The following is a 22755-nucleotide window of genomic DNA, read 5'->3' as shown; positions in this document are numbered from 1 at the left end:
TATCCCTTCACTGCCTTCTAACGTTGCAGAGGGGCAAACAAGCAGAGCTGAACTTGGCTTTGTGGGAACACTTCCTTTCACACCATTGCTCTTCCTCTTTTGACCACAGAGGGGAGTATTGGAATTAGTTTAAGGTACCTAAGGTTACTTCACAAAAAGGACAACAGACTTAAGTGACATAGTGTTGCCTGAATCATTTGGGAATTGGTTTTCCTAGATGAAATTTCTTTCACAGTATATGTTTACTGAAAAAAATGAAAACAAAAACAAAAAACAAAAGCAAAATTCAAGCTTCTTTTAATGATTTTATACAGGTTTCCAGTATTGTGTAACCTAAAAATAGAAGTGAGACCATTTACCTAAATTGAGGGAAAGCTTTTTGAGCTGTATGGTGGTGTGATTTTATTTTAAATTTTTAGTTGTTTTCTTTTTTTGTCCTTACCTGAGGACATTTTTGCATTTATCTTCAGATAGAGCAGGAGGGAGAGATGGAGGAAGAGAGAGAGAGAAACATCAGTGTGAGAGAGACATGCTGAGTGGTTGCCCCCCATACGACCCTAACCGGGGCCGGGGACAAACTGCAACTGAGGTACGTGTCCTTAGTGGGAACCGAACCCCGGACTCTCTGGTCCACCGGCCGACACTCCAACTGCTGAGCCAAACCGGCCAGGGCTGATTTGATCTTATAACACCACAGTGAGAGAAGGTTTGCAATACTTCTGTTTGGTCTGGAGGGAGAACTTGTAAGCATACTACATTCAGAAACTCCCTGTGGACTCCGAGTACCTTGTTTGATAGGGTGTGAAAGGACCCTGTTCTTGATATTGAGTACTCTCACAATTTAGTTTATGAGATTTTAGGTCTAGTTTCTGGAGCTTATTTAAAATTGTCATGTTTCACCTGCAGAATATATGATTTGACAGTTTGATTGTATTTCAAGAAAATGAAATCTTGAAAAATATTTTTGTTTTGGATTTGGATTAACATTAAGTGGCACAATTTATTGTTTTATTTTTTATTAAAAAAAAATTTTTTTTTGTGGTATGTGCCCCTAGTGGGAACCGAACCCAGGACTCTCTGGTCTGCAGGCCGACACTCAACCACTGAGCCAAACTGGCCAGGGCCAATTTATTGTTTTTAAATATTCACAATGTGCCTATGTAATATTTTATGTTGTTTATTAGTAAAAAAAAATTTAATTTTTTTGTATTTTTAATGAAGATCGATTAATCTGTATAAACAATATAGTGAAATTATAGTGAGGGAATAAGATTATAAATTGGACCTCTGAGAGAGAAATAACATCTCTTTTGCTCATAAAATCTAGTTGTTTTTAAAGATGCTCTTCACTAACATACTTTTAAGTTTAATTTAAACATTTTCCTTGTTTCTTTTTAATGTTTGACCCTAATACTGAGTATGCCTTTGTTTACTTTCAAAGAAGGTTGTATTTTTTTAAAATATATGTTTTTCTTTTCAAGATTGCATTTTGGACCATTGGATTTGTCCTCTCTCAACCCAGTATCCACAAGGCCATTATGGAAAGCATATCTTCTGTGTTTGGCACCGCAGGTACTAAAACTGAATTACATTACATAATTGAAGGGACATCTGATAATGTGTGCTCATTACACATCAGGGGCAAAGCAAATGCCTGTAATTTTATAGAAATTCAATATGGTCCAAAATGGAACATAATTTGCTATGTGTTTTAGTACATACATGGGTCAGGTGAAATCCTAGAATTTAATAACCATCAAGGATTTTAGAGGTCACTTTGCCTCACTCTCTTATTTTCCAAGTGATGACGTAAATGGTAAGGAGATGATCACTTGCCTGACTTCCCGACATAAACATAAGTGTATGATGTGCAGGGCTTTTTCTTCTGATCTCCTGGCCCCTTACCTCAATTGAGCAACAAGTCTATAGTTTTTTATTCAGGATTTTCCATGTTTTATGAAAGTGCTCTGGTGCCTGGTGCATATGTTACATAACAGTACTGATGGGGTAACATTTTTCCACCAAAGGAATTATTTTATTTTATTTATTTATTTATTTATTTTAATCCTCACCTGAGGATATTTCTTCCTTTTATCTTCAGATAGAGTGGGAGAGAGAGAGAAAGAAACATTGACGTCAGAGAGACACATCTACTGGCTGCCTCCGCATGACCCTGACCAGGGGTGGGGATGAACCGCAACCAAGGTACATGCCCTTGACCAGAATCGAACCCACAACTCTTTGGTTCGCGGGCCAACACTCTAACCACTGAGCCAAACCAGCCAGGGCCAAAGGAATTATTTTAAAAGTTACAGTTGTTAGAGATTTTGGTTAAAACCACAGACAGGAATTACTGCTTTTCCCTTTTTGGTTCAGATTCTAGCTCTTTTCTTATTTTGTTTTAAAAAGAAGAAATAATCTTGAGTAGAGAGGGCTAAACTACTTTTTTAATTAGTGTAATTTGACCTGTTTTGGGAGTAGGTTTTTGAAAAAACCTTAACTAATATGTCAAATTAAGTATTCTAATATAAAAAGAGTAACAAATGACTTGGCTTTTTGGGAAGAAAACTATATAATAGGCAAAAAAGGATGATGACAATGAAGACTTATTTTTCCCTCCCTCTCATGATTGCTAAAAATATATTATTTGGAATTTTTAATTGATTTTGACTGCTTTTTCTGGGTTAAACCAAAAAGCAAATTAGTTTGACCACCATGAATATCTGAGCCCCACTGTTCTGAGCCTTGAGTATGAATCAGCAGGTGCTGGGTCTCATCTCACAGAAATGGTGAGCATCAGAATCACTGGGGACCAACAACGCTCACAGGTTAGGTCTGGAGATAGCACGGTGAACCTAGAGAAGGCTGCCTTCCTGGACCTTCCATCTACAAAGCTGATGGAAACGCATGTGGATGCCTGCGTGTCTACATATGCTTAGAGGGAATGCATCCTTGATTGTCCCAAGTTCTCCCTAACCATTTCCTTACTAGAGCCTTCCCCTGACTTAGGGCTCTCCAGCTTCTTGATCTGTAGGAAATAAGAAGGTACAGATGGGAATGGTGGGAGTAATGTGGGAAACCTATCTGACCCCCTGAACACAGTTCTGGTGGAAAGAGAGAAGACCTTTCCTCTTTCTCCATGTTCTGGTTTATTTTTAGAACCTATTATTTTCCTTTTGTAGAAAATTGCTCCTTCAAATAGTAATCCCAGTGTAATAGCTATTACTATGTCAATGCTTTCAGTTTATGAGATTCTTAAAGAATTGAAAGTTTATAAAAAATAGATCAAACATTTCTTGCCGTGTTTCTATAGAAGCAATTCTGATGCATGCATGAGCTATGTGGCTCAGGAGTTTAGATGTGAGAGGAGACCACAGAGCTTTGACGGTTGATATCAAGGAAGATATCCATGTACCCGTTCAGAGGATCCTGTGAAAGAAAGAACTTTGGAGTGCATACAGTGTGGCAGTTTTTCCATTTTTATGTTCTTTTCTGTCACAAGATCGCTGTTTTCTTCTGGGTAGAGATCCTCAGTGAATTTCCAGTTCTGCATCTCTCTGGCCTCAAAACTCACTTCTAGAGCCACACTTTGCCAACTTTCTTATAAAACAAGTTTAGGGGTAAAGGCTACTATTGAATACGTGGTCTTTTGTGTCTGGCTTCTTTCACTTAACATAATATTTTTTACTGCGATGTTTTACATTAATTGATTTTTCAGATGTTGAACCACCCTTGCATTCCTGGGATAAAGCCTACTTAGTCATGGTGTATAATCCATATAAAACATATAATTTTTATGTATTGCTGGATCCAGTTTGTGAATACTTTGTTGAGGAATTTTACACTGACATCAATAAGGGATATTAGTCTATAATTTTCTTGTGATTTCTTGGTTTTGTTTTGGTGTTAAGATAATTCTGGCTTCATAGAATAACTTCAGAAATGTTTCTTATTCTTCTATTTTTTGGTAGAGTTTTTGAAGGATTGATGTTAATTCTTCATTAACTATATGGTAGAATTGATCAGTGAAGTAATGTGGTCCAGAGATTTTCTTTGTGAGAGAGTTTTTTTTAAATTCAATCTCTACTTAATATAGGCCTATTCCGATTATTTATTTCTTCTTGAGTCAGCTTTGTATCTTTTTAGGAATTTGCCCATTTCAGCTAAGTTATTTGCCTTGTTGGCATACAATTATTCATAGTATTCCCCATAATCTTTTTTATTTTTGTTAGGTTACAAGGAAAATCTCTCCCATCTTCATTTTGGGAATGTGTCCTTTTTCTTTTTCTTTTTTTCCCCCCTTAGTCAGTGTAGCTGAAGGGTTGCCAATAGTACTTACAGAGAACTAACTTTTGGATTTGTTGATTTTTTCTGTTAATATTCTAGTTTCTATTTTATTTATTTCTGTTCTAATTTTTATTATTTATAATTTCTATCTTTTTATTGATATTGTCTACTTAGTTCTTTGACATGATTTCTTTAGTTCTTTGACTATATTTAAAATACCTGAAGTCTTTTTAATAAGCCCAATATCTGGGTTTCTTTAGGGATAGTTTCTATTGATTGTTTTTTTTCTCTGTGTATAGTCTATATTTTCTTGTTTCCTGTCTTATTTCATATTTTTTTGCATGTTTTATAATTTTTTTGGCTGAAAATTGGGTATTTTAATATAATGTAGCAACTCTGGAAATTAGATTCTCCTCTCTTCTCATTTATTGTTTATTGTTATTGCTACTTATTGTACTTTGTTTAGTGACTTGTTAAAACGAATTCTGTCAAGTTTGTATTCTTTGTCATATGTGGCCACTTATGTCTCTGCTTTGTTAGTTTAGTGGTCAGCTACTACTTGGACAGAGATTTCTTTCACTAGGAACCAACAAGTCTCCCATTCTTTGCCAAGGGATTCTGGGTGCTTGTTGACGCCTGCCTTCAGCACTCAGCCGGGCAGCTGACAACTCTGCCTTAGCTTTCACCCCTGTTGCACAGAGCCTCAGTCATCCGTCTGGGAGACACTGGGCCTTCTCGGGTCTTTTCTGAGCATGAGCAAAGCCCTGGGCATTTGTTCAATCCTACACAAGTGCATGACCGTCAATATTTCCAAGAATGCACTAGACATCTTCAACACCCTTAGGACATCTCATTTCTTAGCTTTTTATTTTAATATTTTTGGTTTACTTGTTGTTTGTCCCAACTGTATTTACTACCTCAGGTACCTGCCAAGTTAAACAATTATCTTTAAAAATTTTTTAGCCAACATCCCTGAGGAAAAGACTTTTTACACTAGGGAGCTCCAAGTCAGGTCAGATCAAGACAGTCCTGCAAGTGGGATTTGCCAGACAGGTCAAATAATGAGAATTTTCTAGGAATGAGGTTTCAGAGTAATTCTAACCCTGTCCTGCCCCCTCTGCTGGCTGCTGGGCTGCGGACTGCAGGGTGGCTGCAGGCTATTGGCTCAAGGTCACTGTGGAGCTGCGGAGACGGGGTGGCAACAGAGCAAGTTAAAATGCCATTAAACTTGCTGTTTTTACCAAGATTCAGCTATTTTTCTTGGATAAGCATTCCCTGATTGTTCCAAATCTTTGGTTAATTTCCAGAGTCTGAAAAAGTTGATCCAGACCATTTTTACCAGATTTCTCATTGGTTTTAAAGAGGGAGTTTTTTGAAGTCCTCCCCTCCTTTTTTTTTTTTTTTTCTGACATCACCCTGAACCATTTCCAGATTCATGTGGATTAACCCTTCATCCACCTGTTCATTTTCTTGTCACAGTGTGGAATACCAGGACTGGGAAGAAGAGTAAGGCTGCGGTGCACGGTGCTCTCCAGGTGCTTTTTTGTAACATTGAAAGCAGGTTGGAGTATCCAGATGTTAGGAGAGAAAAGGAATATTTACATTGTTTCTTTGGAGATGTGGACCTGCTGGTGAATTCTGTGGGTTTTCTCTGCCTGGAAACTTTCCCTTGTTCTTATTCTTTCTCATTCAGCTTGAGTGTTATTTCCTCAGACAAGACTTTTAGACTTACCCTATCTAAAGACACTTGCTGTAACTCTGCCCTAGTGATTCTCTGGCTCATCTTTTTTTTTTTAAATTTATCTTTTGTTGAATGAATGTATTACAGATGTCCCCCATTTTTGCCCCCATTGACCTCCCTCCTCCCCGCTCCCACCCCCCTATGCCTTCCCCACATTGTTGTCTGTGTCGATTGCTTATGTATATCTGCATAGAAGTTCTTTGGTTTATCTCTTCCCCCATTCCTCCCCTCTTCCCTTTGAGGTTCATCAATCTAACAACCAATGTATACTTCTTAATTCCTTCACCTTTTTTACCCATCCCTCTAGCCCCCCTCCTATCTGGAAACCAACAGAAAGTTCTCTGTGTCTGTGTGTCTGTTTCTATTCTGCTTGTTCGTTTCATTTGTAGATTTAATTGTTGGTAGATATGCATTTATTGCCATTTTATTGTTCATATTTTTTATCTTCTTCTTCAAGAAGACCCTTTAACATTTCATATAATACTGGTTTGATGGTGATAAACTCCTATAGCTTTTTCTTGTCTAGGAAAGTGTATATCTAAATGATAACTTTGCAGGATAGAGTAATCTTGGTTGTAAGTTATTGCTTTTCATCACTTTGAATATTTCTTGCCACTCCCTTCTGGCCTGCAAAATTTCTTTTAAGAAATCAGCTGACAGTCTTATGGGAGCTCCCTTGTAGGTAACTAACTGCTTTTCTCTTGCCGCTTTTAAGATTCTCTCTTTGTCTTTAACCATTTGCATTTTGATTATTATGTGTCTTGGTGTGGGCCTCTTTAGGTTCATCTTGTTTGGGACTCTCTGTGCTTCCTGGACTTGTATGTCTGTTTCCTTCACCAAGTTAGGGAATTTTTCTGTCATTATTGTTTCAGATAGGTTTTCAATTTCTTGCTTTCTCTCCTCTCCTTCTGGTACCCCCATATGCAGATGTTGGTACACTTGAAGTTGTCCCAGAGGCTTCTTACACTATCCTCAGTTTTTTGGATCCTTTTTCTTCTTGCTGTTCTGATGGGTGTTTTTTTGCTTCCTTATGTTCCAAACTGATGGTTTGCTTCTTGGCTTCACCTACTCTACTGTTGATTCCCTATAAATTGTTCTTTATTTGAGTTAGGGCATCCTGCATTTCTGACTGGTCCTTTTTTATGTTGTTGATGTTCTCACTAAATTTCTTGAAATTCTCACTGAGTTCCTTGACGTTCTCACAAACTTCTTTGAAATTCTCATTAAGTTCCTTGAGCATTCTTATAAGCAGTATTTTGAACTCTGCATCTATTAGATTGCTTATCTCCATTTTGTTTAGTTCCTTTCCTGGAGTTTTGTTCTATTCTTTCATCTGGGATATGTTTCTTTGTCTCCTCATTTTGGCTGCCTCCCTGTGTTTGTTTCTATGTATTAGGTAGAGTTTCTATGTATCCTAGGCTTCATAGGGTGGCCTATTGTAGTAGGTGTCTTGTAGGGTCCAGAGGCACAGTCTCTCTGATCACCCCAGCTGGACCCTTGAGATGCACCCCTCAAATGGACTGTACACCCTTCTGTTGTAATTGAATCTTTTTTAAAATTTTTAAATTTTTATTTTTTAGATAGAACAGGAGGAAGAGAGAGAGAAACATCAACGTGAAAGGGACACATCAAGTGGCTGCCTCCCACACGACCCAACCAGGGCTGGGGACAAACCACAACTGAGGTACATCCTTAATGGGAACCGTACCCGGGTGTCTCTGGACCACAGGCTGACGCTCTAACCACTGAGCAGAACTGGCCAGGGCTGTAATTGAGTCTTGATTGCTGTTGGCATGTCAGTGGGAGGGATTTACTCAGGCTGATCAGCTGCCAGGACTGGCTGTGCCCACTGACCATTGACTATCTTTGAGGATCAGCTGTGTAGGGAAGGGACCCCCGCCCCCTGCATAGAGGAAGATGCTTCAGCAGGGCTCTGGTACCCACTGAGTCCACTCATTGAGTGTGTCACTTGTAGAGGTAGTTGGTGATGGTGTTTTGCTGTGGTCTGAAGCTGTACACTGGGTGTGCTGGCTCTGGGGCAAGGCCAGCCACTGCCTTTGTTCTCCCTGCAGCCACCAGGCATAAGCTACAAAGCAGTCTATAGATGGCTGCTTCTTGTGCTGAGCTTGGAGGTGCCCAGGCAAAGCCAAGCTGTGAACCAAGGCTGGCTGCTTCTAGTGCCAGGCCTGGGGCCACTTAGTGAGAGGTATGGGGCTTGCTGAACCAGATGCTATTTGTTTGAGAGAATTTAGGAATATCTGAAGCAGGAACCAAGACAGGCCAATTCTGTGGTAAAGCCACTGAAAACAGCTTGGGTGGGTCTGAAAGTTGGGTGGGGCGGGGCCTCAGGGAATCACCAGGGCGGGGCAAACAGTATGAGCCAGGTTGCTGGAGTCCCAGATATGGTGGCCATCTGCCACCCCCCTGGGGGAAGGGCTCACCAAAGGAACAATGGCCACTGCCAGCATGTCTGTCCAGGAGAAAGCTGTCCCTCTAGTTCTCCACCCAATGCCAAACAACTCAGTTCTTCCCCATATGTCTCTGGCACCTTTCAAGCTGCCTCCCCTACGCTGGAGCTTGTAGGGACCGGGTCCGAGTAAGTCCATGTGCGGACCCTTTAAGAGGAGCTGCCCGAGACTCCAGCAGCCTCAGCCTCCCTGAGCCTCAGTTCCCGCTGGTTTTTCCAGCCAGAAGTGATGGGGACTTTTCTTCCTGGCACTGGAACCCTCAGCTGGGCACCTGGTGTGGGACAGGAACCCCTCATTCCCCAGGAAGGACCTTCCCAGCCGAGGTGTCCTCCTGATTTTTATCCGCCACATGTGGGTGTGGGACCAGCCTGTCCACGCCTCTGCCCCTCCTACCAGTCTCCATGTGGCTTCTTCTTTAATTTCAGTCATAGGACTTCCATTCAGCTCAATACTGGTGGTCCTGAATGATGGTTGTTCTGTAGTTTACTTGTAATTTTCATGTGGTTGTGGGAGGAGGCAGGTACCACATTTACCTATGCCGCCACCTTGACCGGGAGTCCTCTCTCTGGCTCATCTTACTCCGTATTTCCTTCATATGCACTATTATTTATTTGTTAGTTTATTTATTTATTTATCCTCTGCCTCCTTCACCAGAGCATAATCTCTCCAACAACAAGAACAATGTCTGTCTGTGTCTGTACAGTATCTCCAGCTGCCTAGACCCCCAAAAATCGCTCAACAGATATTTTCGGAATGGATTTAATGAGCAAATATGAGAATATGTTTTTAAGAGATGAGTGTCTTGGTCTAGCCTTCATTTTCTGCTGTGTCACTCATCCCATTAAACAGTTTATAGGAAACGAGTGTTTTATGTAAAGAAATTTTCAACAATTTTCTGCCCTTACGTTTTGAGTTAGCAGAACCCTAGTCTCAGCCAGTATCTGGTCAGTACTTTGAGACACTGAGTAGTTTCAAGCCCAAGAACCCACGAGTGATAATGGATGCGAGCAGTTCCCTAGGGCTTTTGATTCTGTAAAGCATTTTCTTGCCTAACATTTCATTCTATCCCTTGATCCCCAGTGTAATCTACATGATCATGTCATGGAGCATCTGACAAAGAATATTTTGCTTTGATACAGAGTTTGGGGGTACAATTTCTGGAAATTGGTCATTTCATTTTAACTTTTAATTTATAAATTACAACATATTCTTTCAATAGCCTGTCATAACCTAAAAAACCCAGTGCAAGGACTGAGATCAGATGTCCTGGGTTTAAATGTTGGAGACACTAATGATACATCCTTATTCAAGTCACCAAGTTTGTGAAGCTGTCTTCTCTCTGGGATGGTGGCAAAATAAGAATGGCCATCTGGCGGAATCATTAGGAGGGCACAGCAAACGAAGTACAGAGCACAGTGCCTGTCTTGTAAATCTTAACTGGGACCAAACTAATATAACCATACCAGTTGTATGGAATTTTATAAATTTTCCATATCATGAAATTAGTATCTATTATGACTGAGTTTTCTGCTTTCAAATATTCATTGTTGGTTTTTGAAATAATATGGTTTTCTTGAATGTTTACAGCAATAGCGTTTCATACATATATATTGGCTATCTTGTAACAGGGCTGAAGTACAGCAGAAATATAGCATGAGGCTACTTATGTCTAATATTATCCTAGGGGATAGAAATAGTAGCAATGAGAATAGCGAATACACATAGCACTTGCTACGTACCCGGCCCTCGTCTAAGTGCTTTTCTTACTGAGTCCTTGAATCATCCCTTCTAAATGATATTGTTTTAAACATGAGGAAAATGAAGTACCCATTAGATCATTTATTCAGGACCACACAGCTAGTAAGTGGCAGAGGCATGATTCAAACCAAAGTTTATCTGGCTCTAGAGTTGATAATATAGTTGAACATATTTTTTTTGTCAGGTTTTACTCAGAATGTCTCAAGTAAGATGCTTAGATCCAGTTTCCAGCTTAATTCCGTTTCAAGTTGCTTCCATATGAAGCTTCCTAAACCACAGCTCTAGTTATACGTGTGTACTCCTGAAATATTCCTGGGGTCCCATTCCTATGCCTGAGCCTGATCCCTTGGCCTGGTGTTCTGACCCACCTTTGGGTGCAGAGTCACAATCTGACTAAAGGAGACATTTGGATCCTCTCTAAAAACACTTCATGTTCTTTCTGTTATGTGTCACATTTGTAACACTAAAATGGGAGTTAATTCTGAGACCTTTGTAAGACTTTGCATGTAAGTAAACTTACAGATTTGAAAAAAAATCTTTTCTAAACTATGTACCTCATTTTTGTTTTACAAAATATGATTACCATATCTGTAACCAACTGCTTTCTAAAACAGTATGGTGTGACTATCAGGACAATGACATTTACCTAAACAAAATAACGGGGACTGGTAATGACACCATAAGAGGTCTGATATATGGTTATTCATTGTACACCTGTGTCTTGTTCTGACCAAGGCCACCCAGACCTGAGGGTCCCATGCACTCTATCAACGGTGATAGCTAGTCATCACCCTCTCGGTAGGTTTCACCTCTCTTCTCCACTGGTGCTTTCCCCTTCACCTGTCAGAGCGTAGTGCTTAGCAACAGCCAGTGCCTCACATCTCACCGAGAAGAAAGTCTCAAGCCATCGTGTGGCCTGGAAGGCGTTTGTCATCTGCACGGTCTCTCTGCCCCCTTTTCCTCTTTTATTTCACACCAGCCAATTTACTCATTCATTCAACATATATGTAGTTGTTAATCCTTACCCGAGGTTTTCATTGATATTTTTAGATAGAGTGGAAGGGGGAGAGAGACAGCATCATCGATGTATCCACATCGATTGGTTGCTTCCTGCATGGCCCTGGGGCCAGGGATCGAATCTGCAACCCAGGTATGTGCCCTTGACCGGGAATCAAACCCGTGACCCTTGGATCTGCAGGCCGATGCTCTACTGCTGAGCCAGACTGGTCAGTGCTAAACAAATATTTTTTGATCCTCTATTCTGGACTGTTTTAGGAGTTGGGGATATACAAAAAAGGCCAAAGATCACTTCCCTGTGGGTGCTTATTCTGGTAGGGGAGACAGACAGTTAACAATAAAAATGATACATGAGTAAACTGCAAAAATATGAGATGATTATAAATGCTATGTAAAAAACAAAAACGGAGTCAAGTAGGGAGGATCAAGAGTGCCTGGAATAGTCAGATCAAGACTTCTTGGCAAGGACATGATGAAGATTAGGAGTTCGACAAGCGCTTGTCTGGAGGAAGAGCTGGGTGGGGTCAGATCTGCAGGTGTGGCCTCACTGTGTTCTCACAAAATTCTCTGTCCCCACCATCAGTGGCATTTCTGTGACACTTTCCAGAGGAGACTATGAGCCTATTTCTAAATAACCTGGTTTAACATATTTAGAAAGACTGTACAAGAGAAGGTGTTTTGGCTTCAATCCCCTCTGACACTTTCCCCTTCTTCCCTTGACAAGCATCTACCCTAGTCCTTCCTAGTTTCCATCACAAGAACCGGCCAGTTCAGACTTCCATTTTACCCAACCTTCTGCCCCTACACATGTTTCAAATGAAAAAGTCCACTGCACATTAGTCTGGGCAGAAAAGCTGGGTAGATGGGTCTTTTCTTGCTCACTCACCGCTTCTGACCTCCATTGGTGTCATGCCCCTCCCCCTCCCGTGGCTCCATTCACTTTCCCAGTAGCTGGACTTGGTCACTTCTACCATTTTTTCGGCTTTGGTCCCTCTGGTTACTCCTTCTGTACTTTATATGCAAGGCATCCTAGAGGCAGCAGCAGAACCTTCCTAGAGCTGATTTAGTTAAAACTCAATGTATCAAATGTTTGTTAGGTAGTTCACAGAACTTCTAGGAGGGGCGGATAACCAGGCATGGAGGATGCATGGCCTGAAATAATGCACTGCCACCAAAGCCAAGCACATGAGGCCACTGGCACTGGGTGCTGAATGGCAGAGTCCCCGGAACTCCACCCTGCAAACTGCAGTTGCTACCAGGGAACATTGTTTTCAGCCTCCATTTCTTTACATAGTAACTCTTGATTCATAGCCCTGGTTGGTAGACCTGACTGGCAAAGTGTTTCTTTCATGGTGATGTTTCTCCCTTCAAGGGAGGCAAGGAAAGCAAGAATCTGGCGATTTTCTGCCCTGTGATGGTAGGCAAACTTCTTTTGAAAGACAGGGTTAAGCTACTGTGTATCTCAAACTGTCACATATCAAGGTATATAGAGACTATAATATATGTTTTTACATATATGTGAGTATAAGAAATAAATATATATATTTTTTACTGCATAAGTACATTTTTATAAATGTAAATACATTTTATAAATATAACTGTCCCTTTATATCTATATACCTGTGTGTGCACACATGCATTTGTTCTTCTATCCCTGGTGAGGTGACCCCTTGCTTGAAAATTCCATGAAAGCAGACTAAGTATAGTTAAATTGCCTGACTTTTCTCATGAAATTTCATACTTGCATGAACTATGGACAGTTTTAATAGACAGTGCAGTAATTAACTGAAACACCTGTGTGTTCTGTACAAAGACAAATGTTCATCTTCTTTATTCTGTTTCTTTAAAAATCCACTCCCTGGTCATTCAACCAAACTTTGTTTTGTGTGTTTTGATAGAGAAAGAGATGTTTTCCCCTAAATCTCTTCCTCTGCCTACAGGGTTTTTTCTCTTCTCCACATAGTGAACATCACCATACTCACAAAGCTGGAGAAGAAAATGAAGCTATTCATAGTTTTATTTTAACATTGAACTATGTCTTATGACTTTCAATTTTATTTATTTAAGTATTTGCATTTAAATTTGTTTCAGTAGCATTCCATTAACCCACCATTATGGTTTACTCTTCTTTTTATTCTAGTTAAAATGCAGGAATATGTATTTAGGTAATTCTTACATTTTTAGCTTCATTGCACTTTGCTTTTTCAAGATAACTAACAAAGGATTCTTGGTCATACAAGATTAATCAGCACAACTTAAATAGTCATGTTAATGGGCAACTGCCCTAAAGCACTTCCAGGCATGGGGGCCCTGTTTAGTGTTTTAAAGCAATGTTCTTTTCTAATGAGGACTCTCACTGTGAGTATCCAGCAGAAGGTCATTCTACCTTAAAAACAAACAGAGCCTGACTAGTGTGGCTCAGTAGTTGAGCATTGACCCATGCACCAAGAGGTCGCCAGTTCCATTCCTGGTCAGGGCACATGCCCAGGTTGTGGGCCTGATCCCTAGTGGGGGGGCGTGCAGGAGGCGGCCACTCGATGTTCTCTCTCATCGATGTTTCTATCTGTCCCTCTCCCTTCCTTTCTCTCCAAAATCAATAAAGGAGAAAAAATAGAAATTTACCTTAATATTTTAACCAGTTGCATTTAGCCCAGTCCACCTATTCTTTTTTATATAGGGTAGCATACACAGTACACTTTTTTTTTTTTTTTTTAATCCCCACCCGAGGACATTTTTCCATTTTTTGTTCAGGCAGAGTGGGAGGGAGAGAGAGGAACAGAGAGAGAGAGAGAGAAACATAGATGCGAAAGGGACACATCTAGTGGCTGCCACCTGCACGACCAACCAGGGCTGGGGACAAACTGCAACCGAGGTACGTGCCCTTAGCAGGAACCGAACCTGGGTCTCTCTGGACCGCAGGCCGACGCTCTAACCACTGAGCCAAACCGGCCAGGGCCACAGTACACTTTTTTATTTTGCCATTCAGTTTTATTGTGCACATATCTAAGGAAAAATTTACTTAGCTTTTTCTGTTAATTTAATGAATCAGGTTAGATAATAGAAACACACCTGCATAGGATTAATTCATATCTTATATAAAGTGATGATTTGTGCATCATTAAAGGTACCTTACAAAATTTTCATTGCATGAGTCAGGAATGTGATTCATGAGTTTCAGTTCTGTCACTCAGAATTGTGTGACTTTGGATAAAAGAGAAAATGTACTCAGAACCAACCAATAATGTTTTTTGGTACCACTGTGTTCTGATTTAGCAGCAATCCTGACAGGGGCATACCAACACCGTCGAGTGGCCAGATGTTATTACACAGTGACATGGACTCAGATGGCTATGTTCACCCTACAGTAATGAGAAAAGATTCTATCTCTGGTCATAATTATAAACAAGTGCAAAACCCAGCAAAGTGATAAAGGAAGCTCAGATCCTGTGCTGATGTTGCAGGCAAATTCCATACTGTTTGCATTATTTTAGATAGTTTATCTTCATTGCATTTAAACGTTTGTATTTGTTCTTGAAACTTTATCCATAGTTATGTCTTACCCGTATTATAGCTTGTGTCTACTTGGAAGTGTCCTAGTACCACCTTACCAACCAATAACAACATTCTTGGAGGCCTCTGCTGGCATCACCAAGACCAAGTGCCTGCAGCTAACAGAGGAGGCTCACTCATTACTCCCTGCAGCCTGCCAGGGCTCCGTGGCTGATGGCCAGAGTTGTGTCTGTGATACATTCTTGGCCCTTTGCGCTGCACGTTGACCAAAACATTGAGGAAAGAGATCAAGTAGCGGAGCCAAGGGCACTTCAATGGAGTTACGAACGCAAGAAAGCTATTTTATTTTAAAAAAAAAATTCTTCTTCTGGTAGCCTGACAATATGAACCTAATATGGATATTTTGGAGGTTACAGCGTATTGGGCAGGAAATTTCTTACATCGTCTCATTTTCCTTTGCTAGCCCAGCTTTTTAAATCCTGGAATGGACCCAGAAAACATTCAGTTGTCTCGGAGCTTCTCACAAACTACTCCCATTCATCAGCCTTAAAGAACATGTGTAGATTACCTAAGAAAGTATTTATACATGCAGGAGATTTCATCGGAAACTGTTCTTTTCCACTCCAAATATGCAGTTTTGTAATCTTTTCCACTTGGCCTTAAAGACCAAGACGGTGTCATTTTGGAATGACAACTCGTTACTTTCCGATCCCCTAACCCAGCCGCAGAGACCAAGGTGAAACCTCTAAGGGTGGCATCTGGCCCACGAGAGGTTTCCCAGGAGGCTGCGTTCCGTTCACTGTTCTCTGCCTCAAGTACTTGAAGTACGTCTTGTGACACTGTAGCTCCCTCTCTCTCTATTGCGTAGCTCCAACAGGTGGGAAGAGATACCTCTGGTCGGCGTAGATTATTTGATAGCCCTCTTCAGATTTACAAGCCTGGAGAAGGTCCTACTCTTGTGCTTCTTGTTTTATTAAAGTTTTTCACTGTCTGGCCACAATGTAGCACCGTTAACCCACTTTATTTATCCTCCACACTCTTCATTTAGACGCAACTCTTTTTTTGTGAGTGTTCGCTTGGAGAATTATTCAGGCATTTGGATCATCCTTTTACCTCTTTAGAAAATACTGAGGTAAAGGTCTTTAAGTTGAGTCAATGTCTCTCCAGAGAACAATCCAAATTTAGAATCATCCTGCAGATTTTATAAATAAAGGGTATTTCTAGATCAAAATTTGTTTTATGTTTTATTATCTACCTATTGTTGTCTTGTTTAGTCAGTGTCTCACTCTTTTATTTATTAGGTATTGGACTCGGTCCTTAAAGGTGTTGTGATTATAAAGTAGGATTGATTTTATATTCCTACAATAGAGAAACTAATAACCTGTTTTTAATACATGAGAGAAGTATTTCTTAAAATAGCAGGAGATTTTTTTTTTTTTCAGATGGGAATCTTACATGGTTGGCTTGGTATAGTTGCATTAAACTTTTCTTGAAATGATAGAATAAGAATTGGTGTATTTTTATAAGAGCACGTATGGAGGGAGGAAGGGGTGGGAGGGTCCATCCGCCAGTTCTTGATTCCTTCTGTTCCATCGGCCTAATAACCCGTCTGAGCAATCTTGCAGTCCTTGGTATCTTCCTCAGTCCGCTGTTACCACTGCCTTTTCATCCTGGGTCCGTAGCTAGGAATGTCAAACCGAAGCAGCTGAGCAGAGGCTTCTTTTAAAAGATATATTCCTTTTAAAAGATATATTCCTTACGGTTTAGCAACGAGTGTTGGGCAGACTGCGTGCACTGCTCATCACCCCCAGGGGAGGACTCTAAACACTTCTGCCAACTCTTGGTACAGACTTGCCAAGGAAGACTCAGTGTGGTGAAACCATGGGTGGAACAAAGCTGTACCATAGAGAAGGGAGGAGCAAGATCGGCTGTAGCCGTGGGCACCGGTTCCCCCGGCCCTCGGGTCTCTCCCGATGCAGGGCACCCCTTGTACCCCTCTCGTGCCCCAACGGACATAGCCCTGTCCCCTCTCCTTGAAGGACAGATAAAACAGTGGCTTGGACAGGTACCATAGGCTGCACACACTCTAAGCAGAGGCAAGAGAGTCTCACGGTGCCTGAAACAAGGGGAAATGTTCCCACACGGGGGATGAGCCCCGCTCAGGCGTGTGGGCTCTGTATCTCTTGGAGAGGACTGTTCAGGCTCCAGGGCCATTTGTATGTGACGGAGTTGGGGTTGAAAGACTACACACGGGATTGCCTTTCCCAACAATAGGCATATGTGTCCTTGATAATAAAATGTTGTGCTAAATCCTTCAGACACCAAAAAGCCATAGCCACCCCTGGAAAGTCAGAAGAACCAGGGCTGGAAGCTCAGAAATGACGAGGTCTTTGGCAGAAGCTGGTGGTTGGAGGGAAACTGAAGCAGAGGTGGGCTCGCGTGACCCGACCCCACACCCAGGTGCAGTCCACAGACGTCTCTAGGCGTGTGTTTTCCCCAGCCTTCAGCCACCATGACACCGAAAGCTGCTTTTTAGGCCTTCCTTCTTATTTATACCTGCCCTTTTATTCATCTGACTGGTAGCTCTCTTGCATAAAGAAATTAAGTTGCCCGGCTGGTGTGGCTCAGTGGTTGAGCGTCAACCCATGCACCAAAAAGTTGCCGGTTTGATTCCCGGTCAGGGCCCATGCCCAGGTTGTGGGTCCAATCCCCAGTGAGGGGCATGCGGGAGGCAGCCAGTTGATGTTCTCTGTCATTGATGTTTCTGTCTATCTTTCCCTCTCCCTTCTTCTCTCTCTAAAATAAAAGGAAAAATAATAAATTTTTAAATCTATAAAGGGAAAAATTTTTTAAAAAAATAAAGAAATTAAGTTGGGGGACAACCTATATGGAGGGATTATCACATATTATAAAAGTATATATTTTAACAAAACAACCTAAATAAAGAAAAAAGTCTACCAATTTAAATGCCAAACCTTTTAAAATGAATACATATTGAATTAATCATAATGAGAATTACAGTGATTTGGGTGGGGGGGAATTAACTAAGAGACTTAAATATTTTTTGAAGGATAGATGTGATCAGACAAAATCATTAGACATAGAAACTACTAAGGCCCGATTTGCCCTTCCAGGTATCAAACTGATGATAACGCTGCTATTAACAAAAGAGAAGACAGTCGTTAGAGAAAAACAGTGGATCCGCACAGCCTTTGTTCATTTACCATTTGCCAACAAAAAGCACACCCGCAGCCCTTTCTTTCAAAGCTAAAAATAATTAAAGGAGAAAAGTAACTTTTCTATTCTGTTTAATGTTCTTAAGGCTAAAGTGTCTCAACTGTCAACATTTGCAGCAAATGTCTCTGAGAAACCAGCAGTCACTGGGGGGACTAGAGGGAAGGGCGGCGAACTGCAGCCTCACACTCCCTGGGCGCCCATGTCCGTGCTACCTCCATCCCCTCTCATCTCCTCTCTCTGCGTTCGCTATACATTTAACTTGATAACTTTCTCACAGAATTTTGTCCCATGGAACCTGTACAATAATGTACATGCGCAATAATGAAGTTACTGTTTTATAAAACAAAAACCAAAGGGTATGTATTTTCCTCTGCGAAAGAAGTATTTGGAAGGTGACACAGAATATTGTCTTTTAACTTGAACTTTTAAAGGGTCCCAACACCATAAGCGTATACTTTTCTTGATACTGTAGAACAAGCCTTGTGTTTCCAAGAAGGGGGGCGTAGCTCACCTTTCGCACATGTGTCCTCACCTCTGGAGCGCGCCTGCCTGGACCTCTTTCTACCAGCCCTTTCTCCACATTCCAGGGGTTTCAGTGACATGTCCGAATGTGGCAGCAGGACTCGACTAACCTCCAGGGATACGTTCTACTCTTTCTTGAATTGATTTATTATCTTTTTCATCTCCCTCTTGTTTTGTATGTGTGTAAAAAATTATATATACTCTAGTTATTTTAGGTGCCCAATAAACTCCCATTCTATATCTCCAGATGCCATAAATCCAGAGTCACTCCCTACTATGTGCAGAAGGAGCGGGCATTCCGCAGGAGGGAGGAGGACAAAGTAGAGGAGGCGGGGGAGAGGCGGAGGGGAGGGGGAAGGGCTGGAGATTGGGGACCTTCTGTCATAGTAGTCTACATTTTTAAAAAGCTCAATTCTCCCAGACAAGTGAAGCCCTGTTCCGTTCCTCACGCCTCACTTCTCCGTCAGTCACTCCCTCCCTTCTTAACACCAAAACAGCCTCTTGTTGTTTTATTTGTTTATTATTTGCTTAATTATTAGAGATGAGAAACATGGTTCAGCTCAACAAGTTTAAAACATTTTAAAATGTTATTGTTGAATTACAGTTTATATTCAATATAATTTTGTATTAGTTTCAGGTGTACAGCATAGAGGTTAGACACCATATACTTTACAAAGTGTGCCCCCTGAAATTTCCAGGACCCACCTACACCATACATAGGTATTGCAGTATTATTGACTATGTTCTCCTATGCTGTACTTTACATCCCTGTGACAGTTTTGTAACTACCAATCTGTACTTCTTCATTCTGTTACCTTTTTCACCCAGCCCCCTGAACCCCTCCCCTCTGGTACCCACCAGTCAGCTCTCCAAAACAGCCTCTCCCTTTCTTAACACACTCTTTAGAGTCTTTGGAATCTGTGTCCTCCGACATCATTGGGGAAGGTCTAGCCCCAAGACATAATTGCAACATTAGGAAAAACCTGGGTCTTACTGTGTAGAATAATTAGGTCCCTCAAATTTGCACCTTGCTTAATCAACTTAGCTCTGCAACCTTATTTACTCACTAATTCTCTTACTGTTTCTCTCCTCCTGTTTCTGCCACTCTTTGTTTCTCAGTTTCATCCTGGGCATTTCTCTCACTGTCCTCGGGAACAGAGGGAGATTCGTAGTGGGGGAGGGAAAGATCATTGGGGTCTTTATACAGAATTTGAATTAATTTTCCTTTTGAAGCATCTAAGATCAGTTTCACAGTTCCTTTTCAAATTTAAAACAATGATAATTACAGAAAGGGGTTTATTGCTTTTCCCATATGGGAAACAAGTCAACAAATTTCCACCTCGCTGAAAATTCCCAGAACTCTGTAACCAGCATATTCTCACTCCCCATAAATAACTGTTATAGGGTCATTTAACATATAAAATGATATTATCTACTTCAGGACATTTTATCTACTCTTATTCTCTGTATTTGAGATGTACTAACCTTTTTCATTAAACATAGGTTTCTTCTGAAAGGGAAAGAACAACTTTGTAAATATAAGAATATATTCCTGGAATAAAGTAGAGGTATAATTATTTTGAAATTGTATTTTTGAGCATTACTTAAAATATTAAAGTTTTTAAAATTTCTGTAATGAAGGGACAGATGTTAAGATACTGTTTTTTACCCCCCTGTGGAATACTATACTCTTTATTTACTGTTTCTCTCTAGGTTTGCTTCTGTTCTCCAAAAACTGATTTTTATTTTTTTACAAAAATGAAAAAAACTTTTTCATAAGAAAGAACAATAGGAAAAATCAAATCATTTCCCACATATTGTTTTCTTAAATCAGAGCCATAAAGACATATTCAGCACCAAATAAAAAAGGAAAAAATAAAATAAAAAGAGAGAGCCATAGACTATAATCTATAAAGCAAACATTTAATATTGCACTTTGTTTTGCTAACATTTTAGATTTTACTTTTTCTAATTGAGAAGTCAGGAATCTGTCTTGAATACTGGAATAAAATGTGAACCTTACATCTTATGTCAGAAATTGACCAATAGTTAGGAAAGAGTAAAGTAACACCTCGAAATAAAAAAGTAAAGGAATACTTTAATGGGGAAAATAAAACTTCATCAAGTTTTATATACTTAGAGTTTTATCACAGTTTATTTTGTGACCCAGTGCCAATTACCAGAATATTGGTCATTCTTGCTTCCATGTGTTAGGAGTTTATGGTGTATGTTTTCCAATACTCTGCATATAAAAAATTGTTCCCTAGAAGTTCAGACATAAAAAAGCAAAGGGGGTTTCTGACAAGCCCTCCCCACCAAGCAAAAATGAAACCACCAAATGCCCTTTATGCCCAATATTTTATTAGCTTTTTTGAGGAGGACATTCACAAAATTTAACAACAATGAAAACATATTTCACCCTCATTTCCTTATTATCTAGTACTCCCAAATCCTTTAACTGAATCACTTAAAACACGATTCATTTTTACACTGGGCTTTCTTCACCCTGTCAGCATTTTTCAAACATGAGTTGTCTTCCATGTTTTCTTAAAGGCCACTCATGGAAAAGCCTGTTTGTTTTATGTGAAGCTTTAAGGCAGTATTTAACCAGGTCAAGCACGAAGCCAGAGTTACTATTATTTTCAGTCACCTTATTAACTGTGGGGTTAAATGGCAGAATAGATGTAACGCCCATTTCACATGTATGTTGTAACATCAGAGATGCTGATTTTCATTAACATCAGAGCTGAATTCCTTCTAAAATAAGACAATCAGTACACTTGGTACCTCAGAAAATGCTGTTTTAGTGTCATCGTGAATGTGGGTATTATTTGTTGTGAGCTAACTGTAAATTATCTTTAATATGAACTATAACATACTGATGTAATCATTTTCCCTATATTATCCACATATACTCAAAGTAAGTGATGTCTCATGTTTAGAAGAATGTTCTTTAGGTAATAGAAAAAAATACTTTCATTTAAAAAAAAACAAAAATATAAAAAACATTTATTATTCCAGCATACATACTAGTATTTATAATTTTGAAGTTATACACTTTTAGAATAAACTTGGATTTTCAAGCTCTGTCAAGCTTGAGCAGAATAAGAAATGTATAAATTGAGCTCTTTAATCTCTCTCTCTCTCTCTCTCTCTCTCTCTATATATATATATATATATATATATTCCTGCTCATTAAAATACTCTGCACCAGCAAAAATGATTTTTAACATATGTGTTTGGAGGTAATTAAGTAACTCTGTATAAAAATAAATGCATTTTCTCCTCCCCTCTCATGACTGGAAAACTTCCATACTTTTAAAAAACAATAAAAGTAACAATAATTTTTAAGAGCAACAGCCCTTAACTCTTTGCTGGTCCCACCATCCTGCCTTTCTCACTCCACTCTTAGCTCTTCCAGTTTCTTCTTCTATGTGATGATAAAAAGGGAACGTGGTTGTCACTTTTGTGTATGTCCCTTTACTAAATTTCCCTCTCTCAAAAGCCAAACAAACAAACAAACAAACAAAATACCTCAACAGTGCAACAAAACACAAAATAGCATTCCAACAGTTTGGCAAGTGATGAGTTCACCTGAGATGAAGCGATTCTAGGGAGTCAGTAACAAAATGCTGCTTTGCAGTAATAGCAGAAAGGTGACAACACATTCTTAAAAGAAACCAAGAAGGTATACCATCTTGACAAAGCCTCTTATTAGCTTCCTCCTCTTCTCTCTTTTCCCCACATCATCAGTTGCATATCTACCACAGCTGCAAAACAGACAGCAAGAAGGATTGGCTTGAAGGCATTTGAGGTTTGTAAATAAATCCACAATAGGATCCAAGCTGAAGAGGTGATACATGGTCAGCCTAGTAGGACAGTTTTGAGCATGTGCTTATGCAGGTCAAGTCCAGGCTATATTAAATTTTTTTAAAAATGTATTTTTTTCACGTTAAAGATTTTTTCAAAGCTTTCTTTTGTTCCTTGTTGTGCTGATCACAAACGAGTTTTAAAAGCATATCAAGAATCTGGCATAAATGGGAAAAAAACACTGTAGTGACACTGAACTGCACAATGTAAGCATTGAACATGTGCAAATTTTCAAATCCAAAGAAGGAAATCATCCCTCTTTATAACATCGTGTCTTGACACATATGACCATAGGCCGAGAAGACTGCTCTTGGTACGTGCCACTTTTAAAGAAGAAAAGCTCAG

The 22755-nt window shown here is 39.9% G+C and overlaps 1 protein-coding gene across 2 annotated transcripts in view; it reads left to right on the top strand.

Annotated features, from left to right (window-relative positions):
* Positions 1–22755, top strand: part of LOC118621602 (24-hydroxycholesterol 7-alpha-hydroxylase) — an 87657-nt gene that overhangs the window by 26562 nt on the left and 38340 nt on the right. For both annotated transcript variants that reach the window (XM_036248947.1, XM_036248948.1), the window contains one exon: positions 1482–1572. In XM_036248947.1, the coding sequence (XP_036104840.1) occupies positions 1482–1572 (91 nt within the window). The remainder of the gene's footprint in view (positions 1–1481; positions 1573–22755) is intronic.

The sequence above is a fragment of the Molossus molossus genome, unplaced genomic scaffold (assembly GCF_014108415.1).
Source record: "Molossus molossus isolate mMolMol1 unplaced genomic scaffold, mMolMol1.p scaffold_m16_p_8, whole genome shotgun sequence".
NCBI classification, from domain to species: Eukaryota; Metazoa; Chordata; class Mammalia; order Chiroptera; family Molossidae; genus Molossus; species Molossus molossus.
The sequence above is the reverse complement of the archived record's forward strand: the minus strand, read 5'-3'. Positions and strand labels throughout refer to the sequence as shown.